The 20,878-nt window shown below is 37.2% G+C and overlaps 6 protein-coding genes and 1 pseudogene across 9 annotated transcripts; 5 read left to right on the top strand and 2 right to left on the bottom strand.

Annotated features, from left to right (window-relative positions):
• The first annotated feature begins 21 nt into the window (after positions 1-21).
• Positions 22-1,467, top strand: LOC104756159 (thaumatin-like protein). Its single transcript, XM_010478698.3, has 3 exons — positions 22-307; positions 522-846; positions 939-1,467. The coding sequence occupies exons 1-3, from the start codon at positions 250-252 to the stop codon at positions 1,291-1,293; spliced, it is 738 nt and encodes a 245-aa protein (XP_010477000.2). The 5' UTR covers positions 22-249; the 3' UTR covers positions 1,294-1,467.
• A 4,201-nt stretch (positions 1,468-5,668) lies between these two features.
• Positions 5,669-8,001, top strand: LOC104756158 (putative calcium-binding protein CML27). The gene has a single exon (XM_087494194.1). It carries the CDS (start codon positions 7,271-7,273, stop codon positions 7,784-7,786), a length of 516 nt encoding a protein of 171 aa, XP_087350320.1. The 5' UTR covers positions 5,669-7,270; the 3' UTR covers positions 7,787-8,001.
• LOC147923399 (uncharacterized) lies at positions 5,673-6,421 on the top strand (annotated as a pseudogene).
• Positions 8,002-9,044: 1,043 nt separating the features above from the next.
• Positions 9,045-10,700, top strand: LOC104756157 (ras-related protein RABA6b). The gene is made up of 2 exons (XM_010478696.3): positions 9,045-9,571; positions 10,094-10,700. Exons 1-2 carry the CDS (start codon positions 9,351-9,353, stop codon positions 10,545-10,547), a joined length of 675 nt encoding a protein of 224 aa, XP_010476998.1. The 5' UTR covers positions 9,045-9,350; the 3' UTR covers positions 10,548-10,700.
• Positions 10,701-10,838: 138 nt separating this feature from the next.
• On the top strand, positions 10,839-14,852 carry LOC104756156 (golgin candidate 2). 2 transcript variants are annotated; one of them, XM_010478693.2, is made up of 10 exons: positions 10,839-11,126; positions 11,566-12,615; positions 12,922-13,032; positions 13,140-13,199; positions 13,384-13,441; positions 13,579-13,631; positions 13,724-13,816; positions 13,995-14,120; positions 14,206-14,253; positions 14,340-14,852. In XM_010478693.2, the coding sequence occupies exons 1-10, from the start codon at positions 11,073-11,075 to the stop codon at positions 14,703-14,705; spliced, it is 2,019 nt and encodes a 672-aa protein (XP_010476995.1). In that variant the 5' UTR covers positions 10,839-11,072; the 3' UTR covers positions 14,706-14,852. The 2 variants fall into 2 exon arrangements, with proteins under 2 accessions (XP_010476995.1, XP_087350315.1); XM_087494189.1 differs by having other exon boundaries at positions 10,929-11,351.
• Positions 14,853-17,106: 2,254 nt separating this feature from the next.
• On the bottom strand, positions 17,107-19,657 carry LOC104756154 (uncharacterized). 3 transcript variants are annotated; one of them, XM_010478689.3, is made up of 10 exons: positions 19,519-19,657; positions 19,344-19,413; positions 19,172-19,239; positions 18,992-19,053; positions 18,799-18,880; positions 18,442-18,675; positions 18,204-18,332; positions 18,057-18,118; positions 17,854-17,973; positions 17,107-17,735 (listed from the first exon to the last, which is right to left on the bottom strand). In XM_010478689.3, exons 1-10 carry the CDS (start codon positions 19,567-19,569, stop codon positions 17,690-17,692), a joined length of 924 nt encoding a protein of 307 aa, XP_010476991.1. In that variant the 5' UTR covers positions 19,570-19,657; the 3' UTR covers positions 17,107-17,689. The 3 variants fall into 3 exon arrangements, with proteins under 3 accessions (XP_010476991.1, XP_010476992.1, XP_010476993.1); XM_010478690.3 differs by having other exon boundaries at positions 17,107-17,729; XM_010478691.2 differs by having other exon boundaries at positions 17,107-17,726.
• Positions 19,658-19,667: 10 nt separating this feature from the next.
• Positions 19,668-20,878, bottom strand: LOC104756153 (peptidyl-prolyl cis-trans isomerase FKBP17-2, chloroplastic). The gene is made up of 3 exons (XM_010478688.3): positions 20,384-20,878; positions 20,238-20,282; positions 19,668-20,162 (listed from the first exon to the last, which is right to left on the bottom strand). The coding sequence occupies exons 1-3, from the start codon at positions 20,710-20,712 to the stop codon at positions 19,802-19,804; spliced, it is 735 nt and encodes a 244-aa protein (XP_010476990.1). The 5' UTR covers positions 20,713-20,878; the 3' UTR covers positions 19,668-19,801.

The raw sequence follows: 20,878 nt of genomic DNA, 5'->3' as shown, positions 1-20,878 counted from the left end.
AACAACAAACTTCTCCAAAACATCTTATATTTTGAAACGGAGGGAGTATTACGCACTAACTTCTGGTCTGACAGTCTCGAGAAGTGAGGGTAACATTTGCCATTATTACATTCCCCAAATTCTCCTTCTACTTTTTGTTTTTTTGTTTTTAACATTTTCCTTGGGACTCCATAAAAAGCACTGAGAAGTAAGTAAAGTAAACAACAAGTTGATTCAGTCTCACTCTTGCTCAGTAGAGAGCTCCATCAAATGGCTTCAATCAACCTCTTCAACTTTGCTTTCCTTCTTCTCCTCTCTCACGCTTCAGGTTATTTTCTTTACATTCCCCCCTAGCTAGATCTAGATCTCTTTAAGTTTCTGTTATTACTTCAACCTCTAAAAATGTACATAAATCTGAGTTTGTGAAATTCTCTGCCATTGGTTAAAAAATGCACTTTTATTAGACACTTAGGGTTTAACTTGAAGATTCTATCTAAATAACACATTAACACAAGCTAGCTTTGTTGTTTCGTTGTGAGCAGCTTCAACGGTAATCTTTTACAACAAATGCAAACACCCAGTGTGGCCAGGAATCCAACCCAGCGCCGGCCAAAACATACTCGCCGGCGGTGGTTTTAAGCTTCCGGCTAACAAAGCCCACACTCTTCAACTCCCACCACTCTGGTCCGGCCGCTTCTGGGGTCGCCACGGCTGCTCCTTCGACAGATCTGGTCGTGGTCGTTGCGCCACCGGGGACTGCGGCGGTTCTCTCTCCTGCAACGGTGCTGGCGGCTCACCTCCGGCCACTCTCGCCGAAATCACTCTAGGCCCTGAGCTAGACTTCTATGACGTCAGCCTCGTCGACGGGTCTGTAAAATCTTAACTTCAAATTTGCTTCCCTGTTTTTTTTTCTCACTAATTTTGCTTTTTTTTTGTTTGTTTGTTTGTTGTAATGACAGTTATAACCTGGCGATGTCGATAATGCCGGTTAAGGGTTCAGGTCAATGTAGCTACGCCGGTTGTGTCAGCGATCTAAACCAGATGTGTCTGGTTGGGTTACAAGTCAGGTCACGTAACGGGAAACGGGTACTAGCCTGTAAAAGCGCTTGCTCTGCTTTCAACTCACCACAGTACTGTTGCACCGGCTTGTTCGGTAACCCACAATCTTGCAAACCAACGGCTTACTCCAAAATCTTTAAAGTCGCTTGCCCCAAAGCCTATTCTTACGCATACGATGACCCAACCAGCATCGCCACATGTTCAAAGGCTAACTACATTGTCACATTTTGCCCTCACCATCGCCATTTAAATTAGCCGAACAAAACAGTAAGAAGCAGCATTTTCTCTATTAGCAACAGCATCTTGTTATGTTTCGAAACCTTTGAGTTTTCTATCTCTATCTAAATTTGTAACACTAATGAAATGCAAATCCTATCATCAATATCAATGGAACTCATCCAACTTAGTGATGTGTTTTGTGAGTCTAAATCTATATGAAGCCTCCAGGAGCAAAGATTATTGCTATCGTTTGCCATATATAAAAAACACACACACACAGACAAAGTCCTTGAATGATATTTTTGATTATACCAATTAACAAATCTCTGGGAGTCCACAACGAGAAAACGAAAACCTTCTCTTTAGGCTTTAGAACTGGTATATAAGGATATCTTAGCCTTCGCCGTATCCGAAGGGGTGTTATCGGAAGAAGAGGCGGCTCTGCGACTGAGCCACCTTGTTGGATATTGGGAATAATCAGTATTGTATTTGGGAATCAATTCTTATTAGGAGCAAAAAATTTGTTAGCTTCCCAACTATAGTTAAGAGTTAAGACTGGTTCTGTTTTTAATATGATTTGAGAGATCTTGATTTGCTCTAAAGGTTTTGTTGATGCCCATACATGCATGAATGTTTTAGTGAAAAAAATGTGCTTTGTTGGCTTCTTCGACAGACGAGGATCTTCCTTACATCATATCTTTGTGCTTAAGATACCACTAGCATTTGTTTTCCTACTTCAATTAGATAATGACGAGGTTCTGTTTGGTTAGTGTCTTCTTCTCTGTTTGAAACCTTCAAAGTGTCGCGTTTCTTATTTGTAGGGAGAGACCAGAGATGAAACATTGCACAACTTTATCTCGGTTATCAGCCTCCATAGATGCACCATCTGATTCTTTGCTTTTTGAATGACTAATATTCTATTGAGATGACTAACCATGACTCATGCTTGCTTCTCAGCCATGGTTTGATGGCGTGCTAGGAACGATCTTCTCAATCTTTAAACTCAATGTTAAACTATACCTTCCATTTCATTTTTGAGAATGAGATCGAACAAGAACGTTGATCTTTTCTAGTAAGATTATTTGTTGAGGATAGATAATGCTATATATATCTCAGATATGTTCATATTTTTTACAAAAATGTTATCTTAATTAAAGAAAAAAGCATGTTCCCCCACCTCCATTGCCATCCATATTTGTCAACTCCTGATGAACTTTGATTATCCCAATTATGAGACATATAATCAAATGCTAAACTTTTTTTGTGTGTGTGGTCAAATGCTACAATGTGCTTGTTGTGCAAGCAAACCCATTTCATAACAACCAATCAAGTAATTTTTTAATTTATCGAAGTTGTGATATCACTTTCCATATGAGCATTAGAAGACATGCAAAGCGTTATGCTTATGTTTGTAAAGGTGTATGCAATTTTTAATAAAATTGAGAATTGACAAACAACGTTTATATTGTTTAAAACTTTTGTACTTTATCCTTTATTTTAGTTTCAAGAAAAGTAGATGTGGATCCGCAATGATTTTGGCACAGTCACCACAACAGAGATTGCTACCGCGGGAGAGGAGTTCTTTTGTTGTTGTTGAAATTTGTTAAAATCTCTATTAGAACAAGAAATTTGGAATATGTGATGAAGATGAAGTTAACTGATCAAAAGTATAACTACTAGTCTAATAAAGGGATTACATAAATAAACCAGTCATTAAGAAGGCTAAAACAGAATACCAAAACACTCTAATCTCAAACTTTAGTATTTCATAATGTCAGTAATTAAGAATAACATAATGAGATTCAATCGTAATCTTTTGAGAACTCTTGAGGGTCTCAAGGATACATCAATGCACAGTAGAATAAAACAAAAACAAAAAACCGATGATATGAAAGAAAAAAAAGACAGAAGACCCCACTACACTACTACTAGTCTACTAGTAAAACAATCACCCCGCGTAAAATGAGCGTGTACCGGCCGCGTTGGATTGAGACACATTTTCGGATTTTCCTATTGACTTAGCATTTTTGTTTGCATTGACTCTCCCACTCCAACTTAATGCATTAAAGAAAACAAAAAGGTATTAAAAATAGTGTACTTGTAATACTATAATACTAAATTACTAATACGATATATTAACAGACTATAGTAGTATAGTTTAAGACTGAATTAAGTTAACTAATTGGATATAATTAAAAGACTTGTCAGTTTCAAAAGATTATTTAAGTGATTATGTATGAAACCAAAAGATATGAGGGTAATATTAGTAGATAGCACAAATATAAAGAAAAATAAAGAAAATACCACAATAATATTTTTTTATAGGTAAATATCATAGGACCCACGTTTTTTTTTGGAGTAAAAAGACACAATTATCCTTTTTTTGTTTTATTGTTAGATAGAAATAGTGAGAAATTTGGTGTGATTTTTAAAAATAGCATGTAATATTTATATTTTACATGTTATATTGAACTAAATAACGTTTAGTTGTAAACCCAAACCGACAAATAGTCTCGTTTTAATTGTAAAATCTAAACCCTAACCATCTAATTTCGTTTTAATTGTAAAATCTAAACCCTAACCATCTCATTTGTGAACCCAAACCGACATATAATTTCGTTATAATTGTAAAATCTAAACCCTAACCATCTCATTTGTGAACCCAAACCGACATATAGTTTCGTTCTAATCGTAAAATCTAAACCTTAACCATCTTATTTGTGTATCCAAACCGACATATAATTTTGTTCTAATTGTAAAATCTAAACCCTAACCATCTTATTTGTGAACCCAAACCGACATATAATTTTGTTCTAATGGTAAAATTTAAACCCTAACCATCTCATTTGTGAACTCAAACCGACATATAATTTCATTCTAATTGTAAAATTTAAACCCTAATCATTTTATTTGTAAACCCAAACCGATACATAATTTCGTTCAAAAAACAAAAATGACATGATATTTTAAAAAATAACATGTAATATATGTAATAGGTATAAAAGTAATTGTATACGAGGAGAGAGAATGCCTTGTGGATCCTATGGTAGTTTGTTAATTACTTTTGATTTTTGTGATATCTAGTGCATATTCCCAAGATATGACTGGGAGCTTTGCCTTTTTCGATAAGAGGTAATGCCATTTGCAACTCTCATCATGTAGGCACGTGACATTTATCGCGTCTTGCCGTTTATATTAAACCATGTAATACGAGAAAAAAGACTTAAGAGTAATTGAGTATCCTCCTGTACAAATTACGAATATGTATTGATAAGAATCTTATTATATACTCTCTCTGTTTCTGTTATTTTGACACATCTTTTTATTATAAAAAAAGTGTCAATTTATGTTTTCAATGTAGTTTTTTTAAAGATTTTTTTTTTTTCGTCAAATAAGATATTTATTTATGAATTTAAAAAATCATCATACAATTGGTCTGATAGCCACCAAGGTGGAGAAAAACATTCAGTATAAAATGGTACTGAAAGACATCCTTTCTTTGCAAGTAAATGAGCAACCTTATTACAACTGCGTTTAGCAAAAACAAATTTAATCTGTCTATATTTCGAGGCCCAAAACATGATATCTTGGTAGATTCCATCAATAGATATATCATATGCTTTTCCGGTTACAATATTTATGAGTTGTTCACAATCTCCTTCAAAGCTGATTTCAGTGATTCCTTTTATCCATACTTGTTGCAGTGCTACAAGTAAAGCTTTACTTTCTGCTTCTAATGCTGTTTGCAAGATAGTAGTTTTAAAGATTAAATTCTCATTTTTATCCCTATAATTTGAGCTAATTAATTAGAAAGAGAAAAATTTTAGTGTATTTATAAAAAGTAAAATAAAAATTTAGATAATTTTTTTAATTTGTGTTTATTATGTCAAAATAACACTCATTGTGAAATAGAGAAAGTAAAACTTAGCTTTGAAACTACTCATTAATTAAATCATAACGCACATCAATTATATCAATGAGATATCAATACATATCCATTTAAAATTTTGATTAAATAACATTATATTTTACATAATATTTACAGTCACTAAAACTCTATTTGAATCATAAACTAATAACACCCATAAATGTATTAAATCAAATAATCACGTGAAATTACCAGTAATTAACTTATAATAAGGGAAATTAAAAAAAAAACATAAAAGATTAGCGTGTACTCTTTCCTGCGACAACCCTAATCCGCCGCATCTTGTCTCTCCGGTGTTCGGTTACGACCGACACCGTGAGAGGGCTCTAGGATACTTGTTCCGAATCCACCCCTGCACTTGAAGACGCCGGTGAATTGTTTCGGCTCTGTTTCTCGTGGCGAGTGTTGAAGGTCCGCCGTGCGCGACGGCCGTTTTCGGTGGCTAAAATCTCATGTCTTTGCCTCCATTGCTTGTAGACGGCGATGGATGAAGGTGGAGGCTCTGATTTCCGGTCCTTGCGTCTCGCATCTCAATCGGCAGAGCAAGCTGTGTTTGTAGATCTGTTTTCAGGTCGCCTTCTTCCTGGTGTTTCCGGCGGTCGAGTGTGCTATCCTTGGCTATGTCGTGGTGTAGCGTGTACTCTTTGCTCGGAATCATTTTTTCCAAGATCTATCTTGGTCTAACCGCTGCGTTTCGGCTCGTGTCTGCCGGAGGTAAGGGTTTCTATGTGTCGGTTTGTTTGCTTTGAGGACAGCTTACTGCCACACGCTTGAAGCTTCTGTCCACTCCGTTCGTGTCGAATTCGTGTGTTGGAGTTTGATTCGGGAGGCTTTCTTTGGCTCTGTGGTTGATTCGATGCCTTGGTTGGTGTTGTTCGTCGACTCTTTTGAGCTTCTGATGCCTCGGCCTCTCATTTCTGGTCCTCCTTCACATAGGTTTTCAGAGCATGGCTACTATTTGGTTGCTTTTACCTCATCTTTTTCGTGAGTCTTGACTTAGGAGAATGATGTCTCTGTTGGCATCTTCTGCTTGAGGACAGTAGCAGGATTATTAGGAGCTTGCTTTCTCCTTGCTGGTTAAGCTTCCTCATCGAATCAGTTGGTCTTTTGCTCCTTTGTGTAGCTGCCGTGGTGTTTGATAAGTAGAGGAATTAGTTATCGGTGGTAGCTTGCTTTTCTCTCCTTTTGAGAACTCCGTAGGTATACCAATTTATTTGGTTTGGTTCAAGGCATGTTTATGTTGTGGCTTCCTATTGTTATTGCCTTTGTTTGAAGATTGCTTTGCTTTGCGTACTCGCCTCTTCTTGCGACTTGTTTGTGTTATAGAGAAGCTAGTAGGGCCATCGGCTTCTGGTGTAGTATTGAATGGTATTATTTTGCTCTGAGCTGCTGACTTCGAGGATGAACTTGGTTAGAGGGAGCTTGCACCTTTTGCTTTTTTGGTGTGTGAGGTTCCGTTCTGAGAAAGCTCATGGATTGAAACGAAAAATCAATCTCACATAACGCAGGGGGAGTTTGTGATCGATGATTTGGAGTTTTACCGTTGACGGCTTGGTCTCGGGCCTCCTGCGAAAGGTTTCTATAGCTAGTTATTAGTTATATCGAGGTGTCTTACAATCTGCATCAGCCCTTCTCCTTTTGCAACTCATTCGGGAAGGACAATATAAACGTCATCGCTTCATCTTGTTCCCAAAGCTTCTTGGCTTGGTTGAGTAGATGGACCGAAAACTTGGTTTAATTACCGTATTATGCTTTCATGTTTTTAAAATTTTTTTGCCATGAAACCATATGTATAGGTTTCAATTCTTTGGATTGTAACCTAAACTTTTTTCATTTTCAATGAAATATTTACAATTTAGCACAAAAAAAAGATTAGATTCCAAACTTTAATTGATTGGCATTATACAGACGTTGGTAGAAGAAGAAAGGCATATCTATTTTATCCACAAAAAAAAAAAAAAAAAAGGGTCTATAAAAGGGTCAGACTCCAAGTGCTCCTAAAACCCACCCCCTACATCTCTCTCTCTCTCTCTCTCTCTCTCTCTCACTTTACCCTTTTAACAAAAAAAAACAAAGAAAAAAAAAATGGCAAGCGCAAATCCAGAAACCGCCAAACCCACCACGCCTGCATCGGTGGACATGGCTAACCCAGAGGAGCTTAAGAAAGTCTTCGACCAGTTCGATTCCAACGGCGACGGCAAGATCTCAGTCCTCGAACTCGGCGGCGTGTTTAAAGCCATGGGGACTTCCTACACGGAGACGGAGCTCAACCGCGTCCTTGAAGAGGTCGACATAGATCGCGACGGTTTCATCAACCTAGACGAGTTCTCTACTCTCTGCCGCTCGTCATCTTCCGCCGCGGAGATCCGTGACGCCTTCGATCTATACGATCAGGACAAAAACGGACTGATCTCCGCCGCTGAGCTTCACCAGGTTCTTAACCGCCTTGGGATGTCTTGCTCTGTTGAGGACTGTACTCGTATGATCGGACCTGTTGATGCTGACGGCGACGGGAATGTCAATTTCGAAGAGTTTCAAAAGATGATGACCTCTTCCTCCCTCATCAACAACAACGGATCTGCTCATGGAGGTTCCGCTTAGGCTTTTTATTTTTATAGATCTGGATTCTCTGAGAAATGGAATCTCAAATTGGGAACAAACAATAATAATAGGTACTCTCGTTTAAAAAAATGTGATAAATCATCATCAGTCTAACCTCTTCAATATGAGTTTCTTAGATCTCTGCTGCATATTCTGGATATATTATCGTTGCTCTCTCCCTGTGTTGAAACAAATTTGGTTTCTAAATTCCTTTACTCGATCGTCTTGCATTCTCGATTCTCTCTGAGTCCGTTTATATTTGGCATTAGAAACGAAATCACTGTCTTGAATACATCAAACCTTTAGCTTCCGGGAGAAACTCATGACCTTAAGGCGTTCAATATGGTCAACGGACGCGTTCTGGGTATTTGAAAAAAACAAAGAGGCAACTGATTCGTATGTGCCTTTACTTTTACTGTTTGGGGGACCATCCGTTATAGTAACATTAAAAGTTTTTAGCCGAGGATCTGGTTTCAATGAATTTACTAGTATAATATACTCCTCTCCTACTACGAACCAACGTAATGAATGCTGAATTGACGCGCAGATTGATACAGAGTAGTAGTAGTATATTCGTATCCTTGTCCTATTAAGGCTATTTCCGGGTGTAGTAATCCAAGTGTATTAGGTAGGAAACAAATGTGATTACCTTAAATATAAGGCAAGCAACTAGTCCTCGTGAAAAAGACAAGGGAACCCCAGTTTGCAAAAGATACATATAGAGATGGAATCCTATAGTGGTGGTTGTGTACACTGGAAAAAAGATGACGTTGACGTCTACGAATCGTATTCCACTCTTCCTCTTTGGAGTAAAGAATAAAATTTGTTCACTCGTTCTTTATGGAAAAAAAGAACTTTTGACTTTTTTTGTGAAAGAGTCCGGCCTATTAAAAGCCCATCTTAGGCCCTAAGTTTATTTTATTTTGTAATTGTGTTTACAAGTCAAAAAACCTAACCGTGAGTGAGTTTGGTAATTTGTCAAAGCTCAAACGTAAAGACTACTTACGACATTGAAGCATGCATGATTGAGCTTTGTGACTTGAGTCTGAGATACAGATATATATAAAAAAATCTATATCATAATACGTTACAACTTCATCCTTTGTTAACCTAATAGTAACGAAACAACTTGTTGAAATGAATAGATAGCACAATATTTTTTTAATCAGCAGATAAAATAAATCTCGTTGACAAATAAACACACTATATAACAAATATCTTGGATTGTGTTATGTACAATCTCTGTCGCGCCTCTTTTATCCTTGTCCTTTGCTCGTTTCATTTTCCTATTTTCTATACTACTTTTCTCAAAAGGTATTTCGTCCTCAAATAACTCTTCCAAGAAAAGAAGAAAATAATAAAACTATATATATCTTGTCGCGATCATATGATATTATATGCATAATTTATACATGAGTTCAATAAACAGCGGCACATATATACTTGATGGAAAGACTTTCTCGAGAAAGGTTTCTATACAATAAAACAAAATCTTTCTCTTCGGATATCTATCATCGATCGATCCTTGTTGGTTTACTTACACAAACTCTAATCAAAGCGGAGCATGGCGGAGGAATCATACGACGAAGAGTGCGACTACCTGTTCAAGGCTGTTCTGATAGGAGACTCGGCCGTCGGGAAATCAAACCTCTTGTCGAGATTCTCGAGAGATGAGTTTCGGTTAGACTCTAAACCAACCATCGGAGTAGACTTTGCTTACAGAAATGTTCGCGTTGCTGATAAGACCATCAAAGCTCAAATATGGGACACCGCCGGCCAAGAAAGGTAACAAAATTCAACCTCGGTCATAATAATGGACTTAATGAATCATCAAAATATATGTATTTAACGTAAGAAAAACATTGTTGCACATTTTTTTTTTCACTTCCATTAATTGATTTTACATTGACCATGAACAAATATATCCTTCAATTTATATCAAGTTTTTAACGTAGCCATAAGAAACAAACGAATATGTCAAAACTTGTTAAACTTTCTACATTTCTTTTTGTATGTAAATGTCAAACGGTAAATATGTTAGACAAACAACAAATAATAAATAATGAAATATAGGATTGGGATGATGATTAGGAAAATAGACCACGCTCAGAAGAAAATAATGCAAAACTAGCTAAGCAATCGACGTCATGCGGACCTAATCTTAGTTAAATGTCGCGACCTTTTCTTCCTTTTGTTTTGCTTATTAAATTTATTTTTATTTCGACAAATCTTATCTTTATAATAGTTTGTGTATTTTTTTTACTTATCTTATACTGTTTCTTTCTTTTTTGAATGGGAGGAAATAAGATTTAGAGCGATAACGAGTTCGTATTACCGTGGAGCCTTAGGAGCTTTACTAATCTACGACATCACAAGGCGAACCACTTTTGAAAACATTAAAAAATGGTTGTCGGAGCTCAGAGACTTCTCTAGTCCGGACACCGTCATTGTCCTCGTGGGTAACAAATCCGATCTCCGGCAGTCTAGAGAGGTTGAGGAAGAAGAGGGTAAGACTTTCGCCGAGTCAGAGGGTCTCTATTTTCTCGAAACGTCGGCTCTAGAGAACCAAAACGTCGAGGAAGCGTTTCTAAGCATGATCGGACGGATACATGAAGTTTTGACTCAGAAGATCGTTTTAGACAGTAGACCCAACGGTGACGGTACCGTCATTCCCGCGGGTACAGAGATTGTGAATATTCATGAAGTTACCGCCACTAGACCGTTGAGTACTTCACTCTCAAGTTGTTGTTACAACAAGTAAATAAACTGATTTATCTATTTTTTTTTTTTATTAATACTGTTTTGAAATTATCAGTGATGTAAAAATTAAGAATTGTTGAAATGTTGGCTTGGCTAGACTTTGTCTTATACATTTTATGATTTTAATGACAAAAACCACAAAACGTAACTATGATTCATACTTGTATTTTGGTTTGGATTATTTAATTTTTGGAATTACGGTGTTTTTAAAAAAAAGTAGTTATCAAGCTAAAACCATTGTTAACAGTAATTAACACTTGGAATAAAACGTAGCAAAGACAAAATGAATAGTAAACCGGAAAACAAAACCGGATTCGGCTGGGTTAGTTGCGGAGTCTCTTTCGGCGTTTGCTAAAAATTAACTACGTCACCGTAGCAACACACCTCTCCAATTCTTTGATTTCATCTTCGTCTTCTTCGTTGATCTCTCATGCGAGAGTGCAATTGAGAACTCACTTTGGTAACAAAACGGTGTCGATGGGTGTTTAATCCCATCTCTTTTCTAAAGAGCATTGAAAAAAAAAAAATGGCAAATTGGATCTCGTCGAAGCTCAAAGCCGCCGAAACGATTCTTCAACAGGTTAGAAAGAGAGAGAGAGAGAGAGAGAGAGAGAGAGAGAGAGAGAGAGAGAGAGAGAGAGAGAGAGAGAGAGAGAGAGAGAGAGAGAGATAGAGATGTCGAATCTCATTATCGTTTTGCATAGATTAAGTATGAAAATTATCGGATTTGGTAGTCGTCTGGGTTCTAGTTTAATCTCGATCCTCATGTTTGGAACTTTTTGATCCCGACGTTTCGAATGTAGGAGTAAGTTTTATTGAAATTGATGTGATTCAGGAATTTGATTAATCTAAAATTGTTACACAATTTATTCATTGCATTGCACCGATTACTGCTTTTACTATCTCAGATTCTTGCGTTTGTTTTTACAATTTGTTAATCGAGAGTCTAAATCTACTTGAGCTCGTTACCATAAAATTTGTGCTAATTGGGAATTATGTAAACTGTGTTTTTTCTTCAGCTCGATCAGCAGGCAGCAGAGTCTCTACGAAAGGATGAGAAGTCTGAGACCCATGACGAGGTCTTTGAGACCTCTCCAAAATCTGGAAGTAGTCCTGTTTCTTTGAAAGATCAGCTGAGGAAGAAGACATATGAAGGTGGTAGTGATTCTGGCAGTGGATCTCAGAGGAACTCAGTTGAGCAAAAACCACCTAGCTACTTGAGTAGTGGCAAAAAATTACGCCAACCAGATCAATCTCAAGAAAAGACAAGTTCACCGTCACAGGGTTTGACACAAGATAAAACTAATAAACTCACTGACAATGACTGGACAGAACTCCTGAGTTCTCCAAGTCAGGTGACCAGTACTCTTAAGCCTCGTAGTCCCGGTGGAACATCTGTGACTCGAGGATTGAAGAAGGATGGAAAACGGCATGGGAATGTGGGGAAAAATCCTTTGGTATCTGATGGTGGAAAGAAGAGTACTAGTGCTAATGTGGTCGATTCCAGAGGGAGGCCACAAAAACAGCCGAATAAGGAACCTAGCGACAAGGAAGTGTCTAGCCCTTCTGATGCTGACATGGAACGTAGGAATACTCCTCGGGATATGTTTGTGAAGTCAAATCGTAAAGTGAGTGAGAAGGATGTGAGTGCGCAGCCACCTTCCCTGGATGACTCCACGAGATCGGCCCATGAGACTCTCCCTAAGGGAACATTACCAAGTGTCGGAAAAAAGGATGGTCGTGAGCCCAGAAGAAGTGCTGTATGGGGAAAGCAGTTGAGGGAAGAAGTCTCGCAGAGCAATGTTTCTGATCGTCTAAAGAGGAAAGATTCTTCCTTGTCAAGTGATGAATCTGAATCCGATTATGAGTCTGACTCGAGCACTGACTCTGAGAGGGAGCGTCAGAGGGAGGAGCGTAGGAGGATACGAGAGAAAATATTCGCTGAAAAAATTGCAACAAAAGCTGTAGCGATCATCAAAGAGCGAGAGAATATGGTAGCAAGACTTGAGGGTGAAAAACAGAGTTTAGAGAAAATAGTCGAGGAGCGAGCTAAACAACAGGCACAAGAGGTAGGAATTTTCCCCAAGTTCTTTTGCTTGCAATGATGAAGGTTTAGACAATTAAGACTGCACTTCGACATTATATCATGTTTCAGCTGACAAAAATGCAAGCGTGCATATTACTTGATTCATATTAAGAATTGACATGCTCATTATCGTTGACACTAGCAAAACACTAGTTTCACTCTTAGAGTCTGAACTGCAAAGCTCGCTATGCATAATAGAAGCTGCTGCGAACACCTATAATATGATTTGACAGTTGTATTACTCAAGCTAAATGAACTAGATATGCTGTGTTTGTCCTCTTCCGTTTAGGCTGCAGAGTTGCAAACAAACATGATGGAGACACTGGAAGCTGCTGACCTTGAAAAACAGAAGCATAACAACACCAGAATGGAAGTTCTCACACGTTTGGCCGGATTGGAGGTATTAACCGCGTAATTTGTTTGGTGACAGTTCAAAGTGCTCTTAGTTACCTTATAATGGACAGACCTGTTTTCCTGATTTACATATAAAAAAATGGAATGTTATAGGCTGCAAACGCGGAACTTACAAGATCGCTTGCTGCTGGGCAGAAGAAACTTGAGACTCAGGTATAAGGATTAAATCATCTAGTTATTTTGTTTATTGGTAATGTTCAGCGTTCTTACCAAAAGATGTCGATCTTCTGACGCTAAGGATGTTTTGATCAATACCTAATTGTTGAGTCAAGGTTTTAGAACCAATTTCTAAAATCTGCATTTATTTACTAATCTCTTTCCTTTCTGATGTGACCAGATAGAGCAGGTAGCAGTACTCCGACAACAAGTTGAGCTTAAAGAGTCTACTCTGGAAGGTATGGGTTCTTTCTTTGAGAAATTATACAGTTAGGCACCTCTCTTATAAAAAGCTTCTTCTACTTCACATGATTTTTTTTACTGCTCTTATTAATCACTTCTCTATTTTGCTGAAGAAGTTGTCTTTATCATGTAGAACTGAAGCGGAATACTTTTCGTATTGGGGAAAGTGGATCAATTCTAAAACAGGTGACTTGGTACTTCTTTTCTTTCTGTTTCCTTTTCTTTAATCTTTGTCTCTTTGGTCTGAAAACCATGCTGCTTATATGTGGGCTGTGTAGTTAGATACTTCTAGGGGAGACATCTTCGAACACCAGATGCTTGAAGCAGAGATTTCTTTGCTGACTGATAAAATCGGGCGGTTACAAGATAAGGTTAGCTAGCACAATTGTCTGGTTGACTTATGCTTCAGGTTTCCTTAGATTATTCCTATTAGGTATATGCAGCTGTATAATTTTTCATTAAAGACTGGAAGATCCATCTATTGTGATACAGAGCTCAAGATTATATTTGAAGCTCATTCCTTTTTTGCTTGATCCCTGTTAATTTCAGGCAACTAAACTGGAAGCAGACATAGAAATGATGAGAAAGGAACTCGAAGAACCAACTGAAGTGGAAATTGAACTGAAGCGAAGACTCAACCAGCTTACTGACCACCTTATTCAAAAACAATCCCAGGTATATTAACACTTAAGATAGAGACATTTAGACCAAAAAAAAAATTGCCAGAATAACTTCCAAATTGTCTTGCCAACTTTACCAGGTCGAAGCGCTTTCCTCAGAGAAAGCAACCATATCATTTAGAATCGAGGTACATTGATGAATCTCACCAACCTGTTTGCTCCCAAAACAAAAATATTTTCTTCCATACCCGATCCAGTTTGGATTCTTTGCCAGGCTGTGTCAAGGCTTATAGAAGAAAACAAAGGTATGTCTGCAATTGAAGCCGCATCCCAAGATCTTGAAGCAGGAGACTGGGAACTCTCAGGATCAAAGTTTAAACCAGCTATCCAAGATAAAATCCGGTCAGGCAAGAAACATTTGGGATGGCTAGTGATGCAACTAAATGCTATATTCGTCTCGGGAACCGTCTTCTTGCGTAGAAACCCGACTGCCAAAATCTGGGCTGTGCTCTATCTTGTTTGCCTTCATCTCTGGGTATTATACATCTTACTTTCTCATTCTGATACTTCTTCTTCAGGTGAACTTAGATCAGGTGCCGTGATTTCCTTAGAGAACTTCAGTAACAGTTCACATCGATAGTCATTCCATAGAGAACGTTTCTTTTGAATCATATGTAATTTTCCTTCCAACATTTTTTTGGAAGCTTGGTTTGAATCTTATTGTATTCACAATCAATGTATCATCTACTTTTCAGAAGTAACATCTGAAACACAGGCAATGCAGCCACATATATGCCCCACCAGAGTACTACAATCACATCCATCAATTTGTTCTTTTTTTTGGAGCTCCTTCTAATTCAATTACGAGCTTTAGCTCGGGCCGGGCCTGGTTACTGGATACTGTCACTCAGAGTCTCAGACACTGGCATCGAAGATGCAATGTAAGAGCATGTGTATTGTTGAAAACTTATGAGTTTCTCATATTATTTTTTTTTTTTAGTGTGGAACAATTTGAGAAACTCTTCTTAATATTGTGGGTGTATCTCGGTGAGAAACTCATTTTCAATATAATATTATTAATTTGTATGTAACTTAATATTTTTAATTTAATTTTATTTGAATACTTATTAATTTAATATAATATGAAAATATAATTTAAAATTATGCAGCTAATTTGTTTTAGGATGCACGAAAAAAAGATAGCAAATTTTATTTTAAGATTTATAAAAGAATAAAAAATACAACAAATAAACTATTTAAGTAAGATTTTAAGTTTTCGTAGATTTAGTTGAACGCAGTTAGCTTATAAAGATTTTGTAGAGAAAAAAAGTTAATGAAAAAGACCTATAATTGAAAATCAATTACTTACTCTGACAAAGGAGCAATGACCATCTCTGCCCACCTTTGCAGCTCATCTCGAGTCACGGAGTCATTTAGAACATCGGGGTTATATTAATGTTCAGATACTGAACCACATCCTCCGTGGCCACCAATCTGACGTGAGACCAATCTTCCATGGATCGGTAAAAAGCAGAAACATTTGCGGCAGCAGCACATGAAGTCACTAAGAGAAGGACACAAGGTCTTGTGTGATATGCCAAGAGATGCTGATGTAAAGAAGAGGTGATAGGAAAGTAGGACGGGATATTTTCGAAAGCAATAGATTTGCCAGATTGTGGCGATTCCGGAACCTCGATAAGAGAATGCGATGCCGGCATGTCATTGGGCTTTTTGCATGTATAGCGATCCCACAACTCTCCAGCCGCTTCAACAACTTTATCAGATAGTCCATCAATTGCTACTCTCTTCCAAAGCGGGACTTGAACACATTCTTTTGAAACATTTGAATGGGCCCCATCTTAAAGGGGCCTCACTTTTCTATTTTGGTTTTTTTATATATACAAAAAAAATAATATATTTGTTGAATAAATCTTGTAAAAAATATCAAAAATGTTCTAGAAAAATGTTTTTGAAACTTATTTTCACTAAAAAATACTCTCTCTGTCCTACAAAGATTGATGTTTTGGGATATTTTTTTGTCCCACAAAGATTGATGTTTTGTAAACTTCAAGAAGTAATCATTGAAAATATTTAAAATTTTGAATTGTTATTGGTTTAAAATTAAATAATACTCCCTCCGTTTCAAAATATAGGATGTTTTGGAGAAGTTTTTTGTTTCATAATATAGGATGTTTTCAAATTTCAATGCAACTTTTGGATTAGTTTAGTATTTTCTATTATGCAGTATTGTTTCTGATTAGTTGAACTTGTTAAAAGTAAAGACTTCTTAATCTGCGTGTTTTGCTTAAAACATCCTATATTTTGAAACGGAGAGAGTATATTTTTAGTCAAAGAAAAAAATATATTTAAACTCAGTAATCATTGTTTTCTTAAAATGTGTAATATCTCAAAACATCAATCTTTATGGTACAGAGAGAATATGTTTACAATATTTTTTTTGAAACTTATTTGACAGTAATATGTTTTTAAAACAAGAATTATAATTAAAAATTGTTTTTTTTACTTTATACTTTTAAATTATGTAAAAATTATTATCAGAAAAAAAAAATTCCTATGGGCATATGGGCCCCAAATTTCATTGGTCCGGCTCTGCCCTCTTCCACGCCATCTGTGTTACACACGCACACACGTTCATCAAATGAACTGCCAAGTTGCTGCAATATCTATTATCAGCGAGGGGAACAAGTAAACATGCTGGAGACTCATATGTAGATGAGAGTAGGAAAATAGCTAGTATAATATATATATATATATATATATATAGGAGTGTTGATGCATGTCTATGATGATGATCAATGGATGAAGGAACGAGTCAGTCTTGAAACGTATACATGACTACTACTGGTCAGTCAAGTATATATATGTTAGAAAAGAGCCTTAAGATAGATTAAACAAAGTTGCAGGAACATTCTCATTCAGTCATTCTCATGGCTAGAACTTATATATATAATCCCATCAGGCACACAAATGAAGGATCCGTTCGGTGAGTAAACAGACACCAAATTAAAACCTTGAGCCGATGAGAAAGATCCAAGTTATATTCAATTGCTTGTTTCGCAAGAAAGTGGCATTGACAAGGCAACATAAACTCAAACCGGCAAATATGATATCATTGCCAGTTACGACATGAATCTAACGAACTTAGGGTTAAGAAAAAGTTGAAATCAGAAATTAAAGGAAGCCAAGATGCGAAGGCATTAGCGGAAGGATCGATGATCGACATTGGCGTATGAAGAACAGAACTAAATGCAAATCAGTGACGACGCATGTTCCTTTGGAATCCACATCTTACTTTCTCATTCTGATACTTCCTTCTTCAGGTGAACTTAGATCAGGTGCCGTGATTTCCTTAGAGAACTTCAGTAACAGTTCACATCGATAGGTCTTTCCATAGAGAACGTTTCTTTTGAATCATATGTAATTTTCCCTCCAACATTTTTTTGAAGCTTGGTTTGAATCTTATTGTATTCACAATCAATGTATCATTTACTTTTCACATGTATTCAAAGACAAACGAGAATCTATACAAAAAAAAAGAGAGTTTGATCATGAAGGTAGAACTAGGAGTCTAGGAGATGGGCAAAAATACAATAGCCATCTCTCTCAGTCAATACTTTTCTGGCTCTTCTTATTCGAGTTTCTTCTATCCCTTGCGCGTAAAAATAACTCATTAGGTTCATGACACAGACTTTGTAGGATTACGAAGAGATTGAAGCCAAATAAATGACAAATATGCTGTGAATTCATTCATATTTCAAGAGACTCACCAGACTGTAGTAGTTTCTTGAGGGAGATTCCGGCTGTACAATGGAAACTCAAAGAGAAAGACTGTCTTGCACCATTTTGGTAAGTACCCATACACTCCTCGGGGTAACAGAATCAGAGGGCTGTAAACCAATATCGAGTTGAAAGAGGGATTTAGCTTATATTCGAGAGCCAATAACGGGGTTCAAAGAGCTTGGTATCATACCTAGTTGTCTTCTTATAGTGTCTATAAGCTGCCACGTTACCATATTTTTTGTCCGCAGATTCCTGCATTTATACACAACAAGAATGATGTTTCTGCTGTGTAACAGAATGTGCAAGAGTGGAAAGAGAGAGGAGAGATAGAGAGAACCTCGAGTAATGGTATGCCGCTAACGAAGAAAAGTAGCAAAGTGAGAAAGAGTGGTCCAACTATGACAAGGTACTCGGCACCTTTAAGCACAGGCAATGCAGCCAAATATATGCCCCACCAGAGTAACATCTGAATTCATAATCACATCCATCAATTTATTCTTTTTTTTTGGAGCTTCTTCTAAATTCATACAAAACCAATCTGTAAATCTATAGAAGAATATTTTAACAATACTAACCTCACCGAAGTAGTTTGGATGGCGTGAATACTTCCATATACCAACATCACACCATCTTCCTTTGTTTTCTTGACAGTTCTTGAATGAAAGCTTTTGTTGATCAGCTATAGTTTCAATCAAGAACCCTGCAACCCACATTGTCCAACCTATAACATCTGCTGGCTGAAAAAATCTTCCACCGTTGCTTGCGTTAACAAAGGTAACAGGTAAACTAACTGTCCAAACCCACACGGCCTGGTAGGGAAAAAAAGGAACAAAAACCCACATAGTGTTGTTAGATCACAAGAATCCAACTTGGCTGAGCAATTTTCTTCTTCTCTATTTTCGAAAGATGAAAAACCAAAGTTTGTAGCTGACCTGAAAAGTCCAAAAGACTACTAGCTTCCCAATATTTCCACGCATTTCATCAAAACGTCGATCTTCACCCCATTGCAAGATCCTACTCAACGTTAGGATGGAATAGATACATCATGACATGACTAGAAAAACTTCATTTAACTGTTATATATTTCTGTCACACAATATTTTTTGCAAATGCCAAGGTGCAAACCTCATTAGGAGGAACAGTCCCAAACGAAGTCCCCATACGACTACTAGCACAGTCAAGACTACCTGAGAGATTAGGAGAATTGAGTCAATTATCTCAGACAAAAACTCGATGAGACTAGGAAATATAACTCAAGAATGATTATTATCTCAGAGAGAAAGAGAGGGTGGAAGGTCTTTTAACCTGACGAAAATGAAATGTCCGTTTGAGAACCAGAGTCAACACAGCAAGTATCACGAAATTAGTACTTCCTGACAACAACAACATTCACTTCCGAGTCAATACAATCGAAAGAAGAATTACGAAACATTCAAAGGATTTTAACATTTTTTCCAAAATAAAAGCATCAACGTACCGGCAAAGTCTGTAACTTGATCAAATTTGAAAAGAGCTGTGATTACGAAGAATATGAATTGATAACCAACCTACACAACAACCAAAACCTTACATTAGCAAATGACCCAACCTAACCTAACCCCAGCTCTTAAAACACACAAAAATGCACCCCAAAAAAAAAAAAATGACATTACGGTGACAATGGCGGTGATAGCTAGGTAATGGGGATCGATCACTTTCACCATTCTTTCCGACCAATCAATTTCTCCAAACTCCGCGCCGCCTCCAGATTCCTAAATCCTCGTTGTTCCTTTCTTCGTAATCGTGGCTAAGACTTTATCAATATGTCCCAAATACGTTTAAACCACATAAAAAAAAATACAAAATAATATATAGATTTACATTAAAAAGTCAAGATTTTGACCCGGTTTTGTTCGGTTTATTTGCCAATTAAAACCAAACGCTATACAAAATAAATCAAGCAGGTGCAATTGAGACTCTATCAATCTCAATTACATACTCCAACGAAGCATTGGGAGGAATCTGCAAACCCGATTCAAGTTCAGCACCTTCCTCTCCAAATCCCAACGATGGTGGAACGATCACTCTACGTTTACCTCCAGCTTTCATCGACCTTAGAATATAATCTATGCCTTCACATAATCCTTTACTGTATGGCTTTGAACCCACCACAAGTGCTAATGGCTTCTTCTTTCCTTTGCTTCCAAATGTGTCCACAAATACTTGTCCGGTTCCTTGCACTTGCCCTTTTAGATCAATCACTACCAAGTCTCCTGACCTTGGTGTCGCTCCTCCTCCAACCCGTAGATCATAGTACCTACAAAGGTTATAATAGATCAGTAACTGATTCAAGAGCTCATTCAACTTTTAATAATCTAGTTAATAATGGTACCTAATGCCATTGGGTAACACAATCTCTTTCTCTTCTTCTACATCTCTGCAAACCATAAGAAAAGAAACAACTTAAGAATCCAAAAACTTCATTCTTTGTGATCTGTCAATTTGTAAAACTATGTGAAGAAATATATATTTAAAGACCTGGTGTTAGCTATTTCTTGAGAAACCTCAATCCGAGTCTTGATCTGTTCGGAGATGACTCCGAAAGCGAGAAACCCCGCCCAGGCAAGACCCGCGCCGATTCCGAACCGCCGCGTCAGGGAAGAAGCGATCCAATCCGTCGACTCAACGGTCTTCTTCCTCTTCTGTTGCGATGTCAGCGGTTGAGACGGAGGAGGAGGAGGAGGAGGAGAAGAAGATTCAGGCTCAGGCGGAGGGGAAGAAGAGGCGTAGCAGTGATGATGGGACGGTTTGGTGAAAGGCTGTGAGACTCTGAGAAAAGGAGCCGTAGCAGTGAATAGATTCGCCATTTTCAGTTCTTGTGATGATGAATGAAGTTATTGATGTTATTTCAAGACAGAACAGAACAGATCAGAAGGCTTATTCCATTTATTGTTTAGTAACGAAATAATCAAAAATAATTCAATTTTTTTTGCAACAGATAATATAATAGTAACAGTTAATTACTTTGAATTT

This window comes from Camelina sativa, chromosome 17 (assembly GCF_030686135.1).
Source record: "Camelina sativa cultivar CO46 ecotype springtype chromosome 17, ASM3068613v1".
In the NCBI taxonomy this organism is placed as follows: domain Eukaryota; kingdom Viridiplantae; phylum Streptophyta; class Magnoliopsida; order Brassicales; family Brassicaceae; genus Camelina; species Camelina sativa.
Note: the sequence above shows the minus strand (reverse complement) of the source record. Positions and strands in the feature narration are given on the sequence as shown.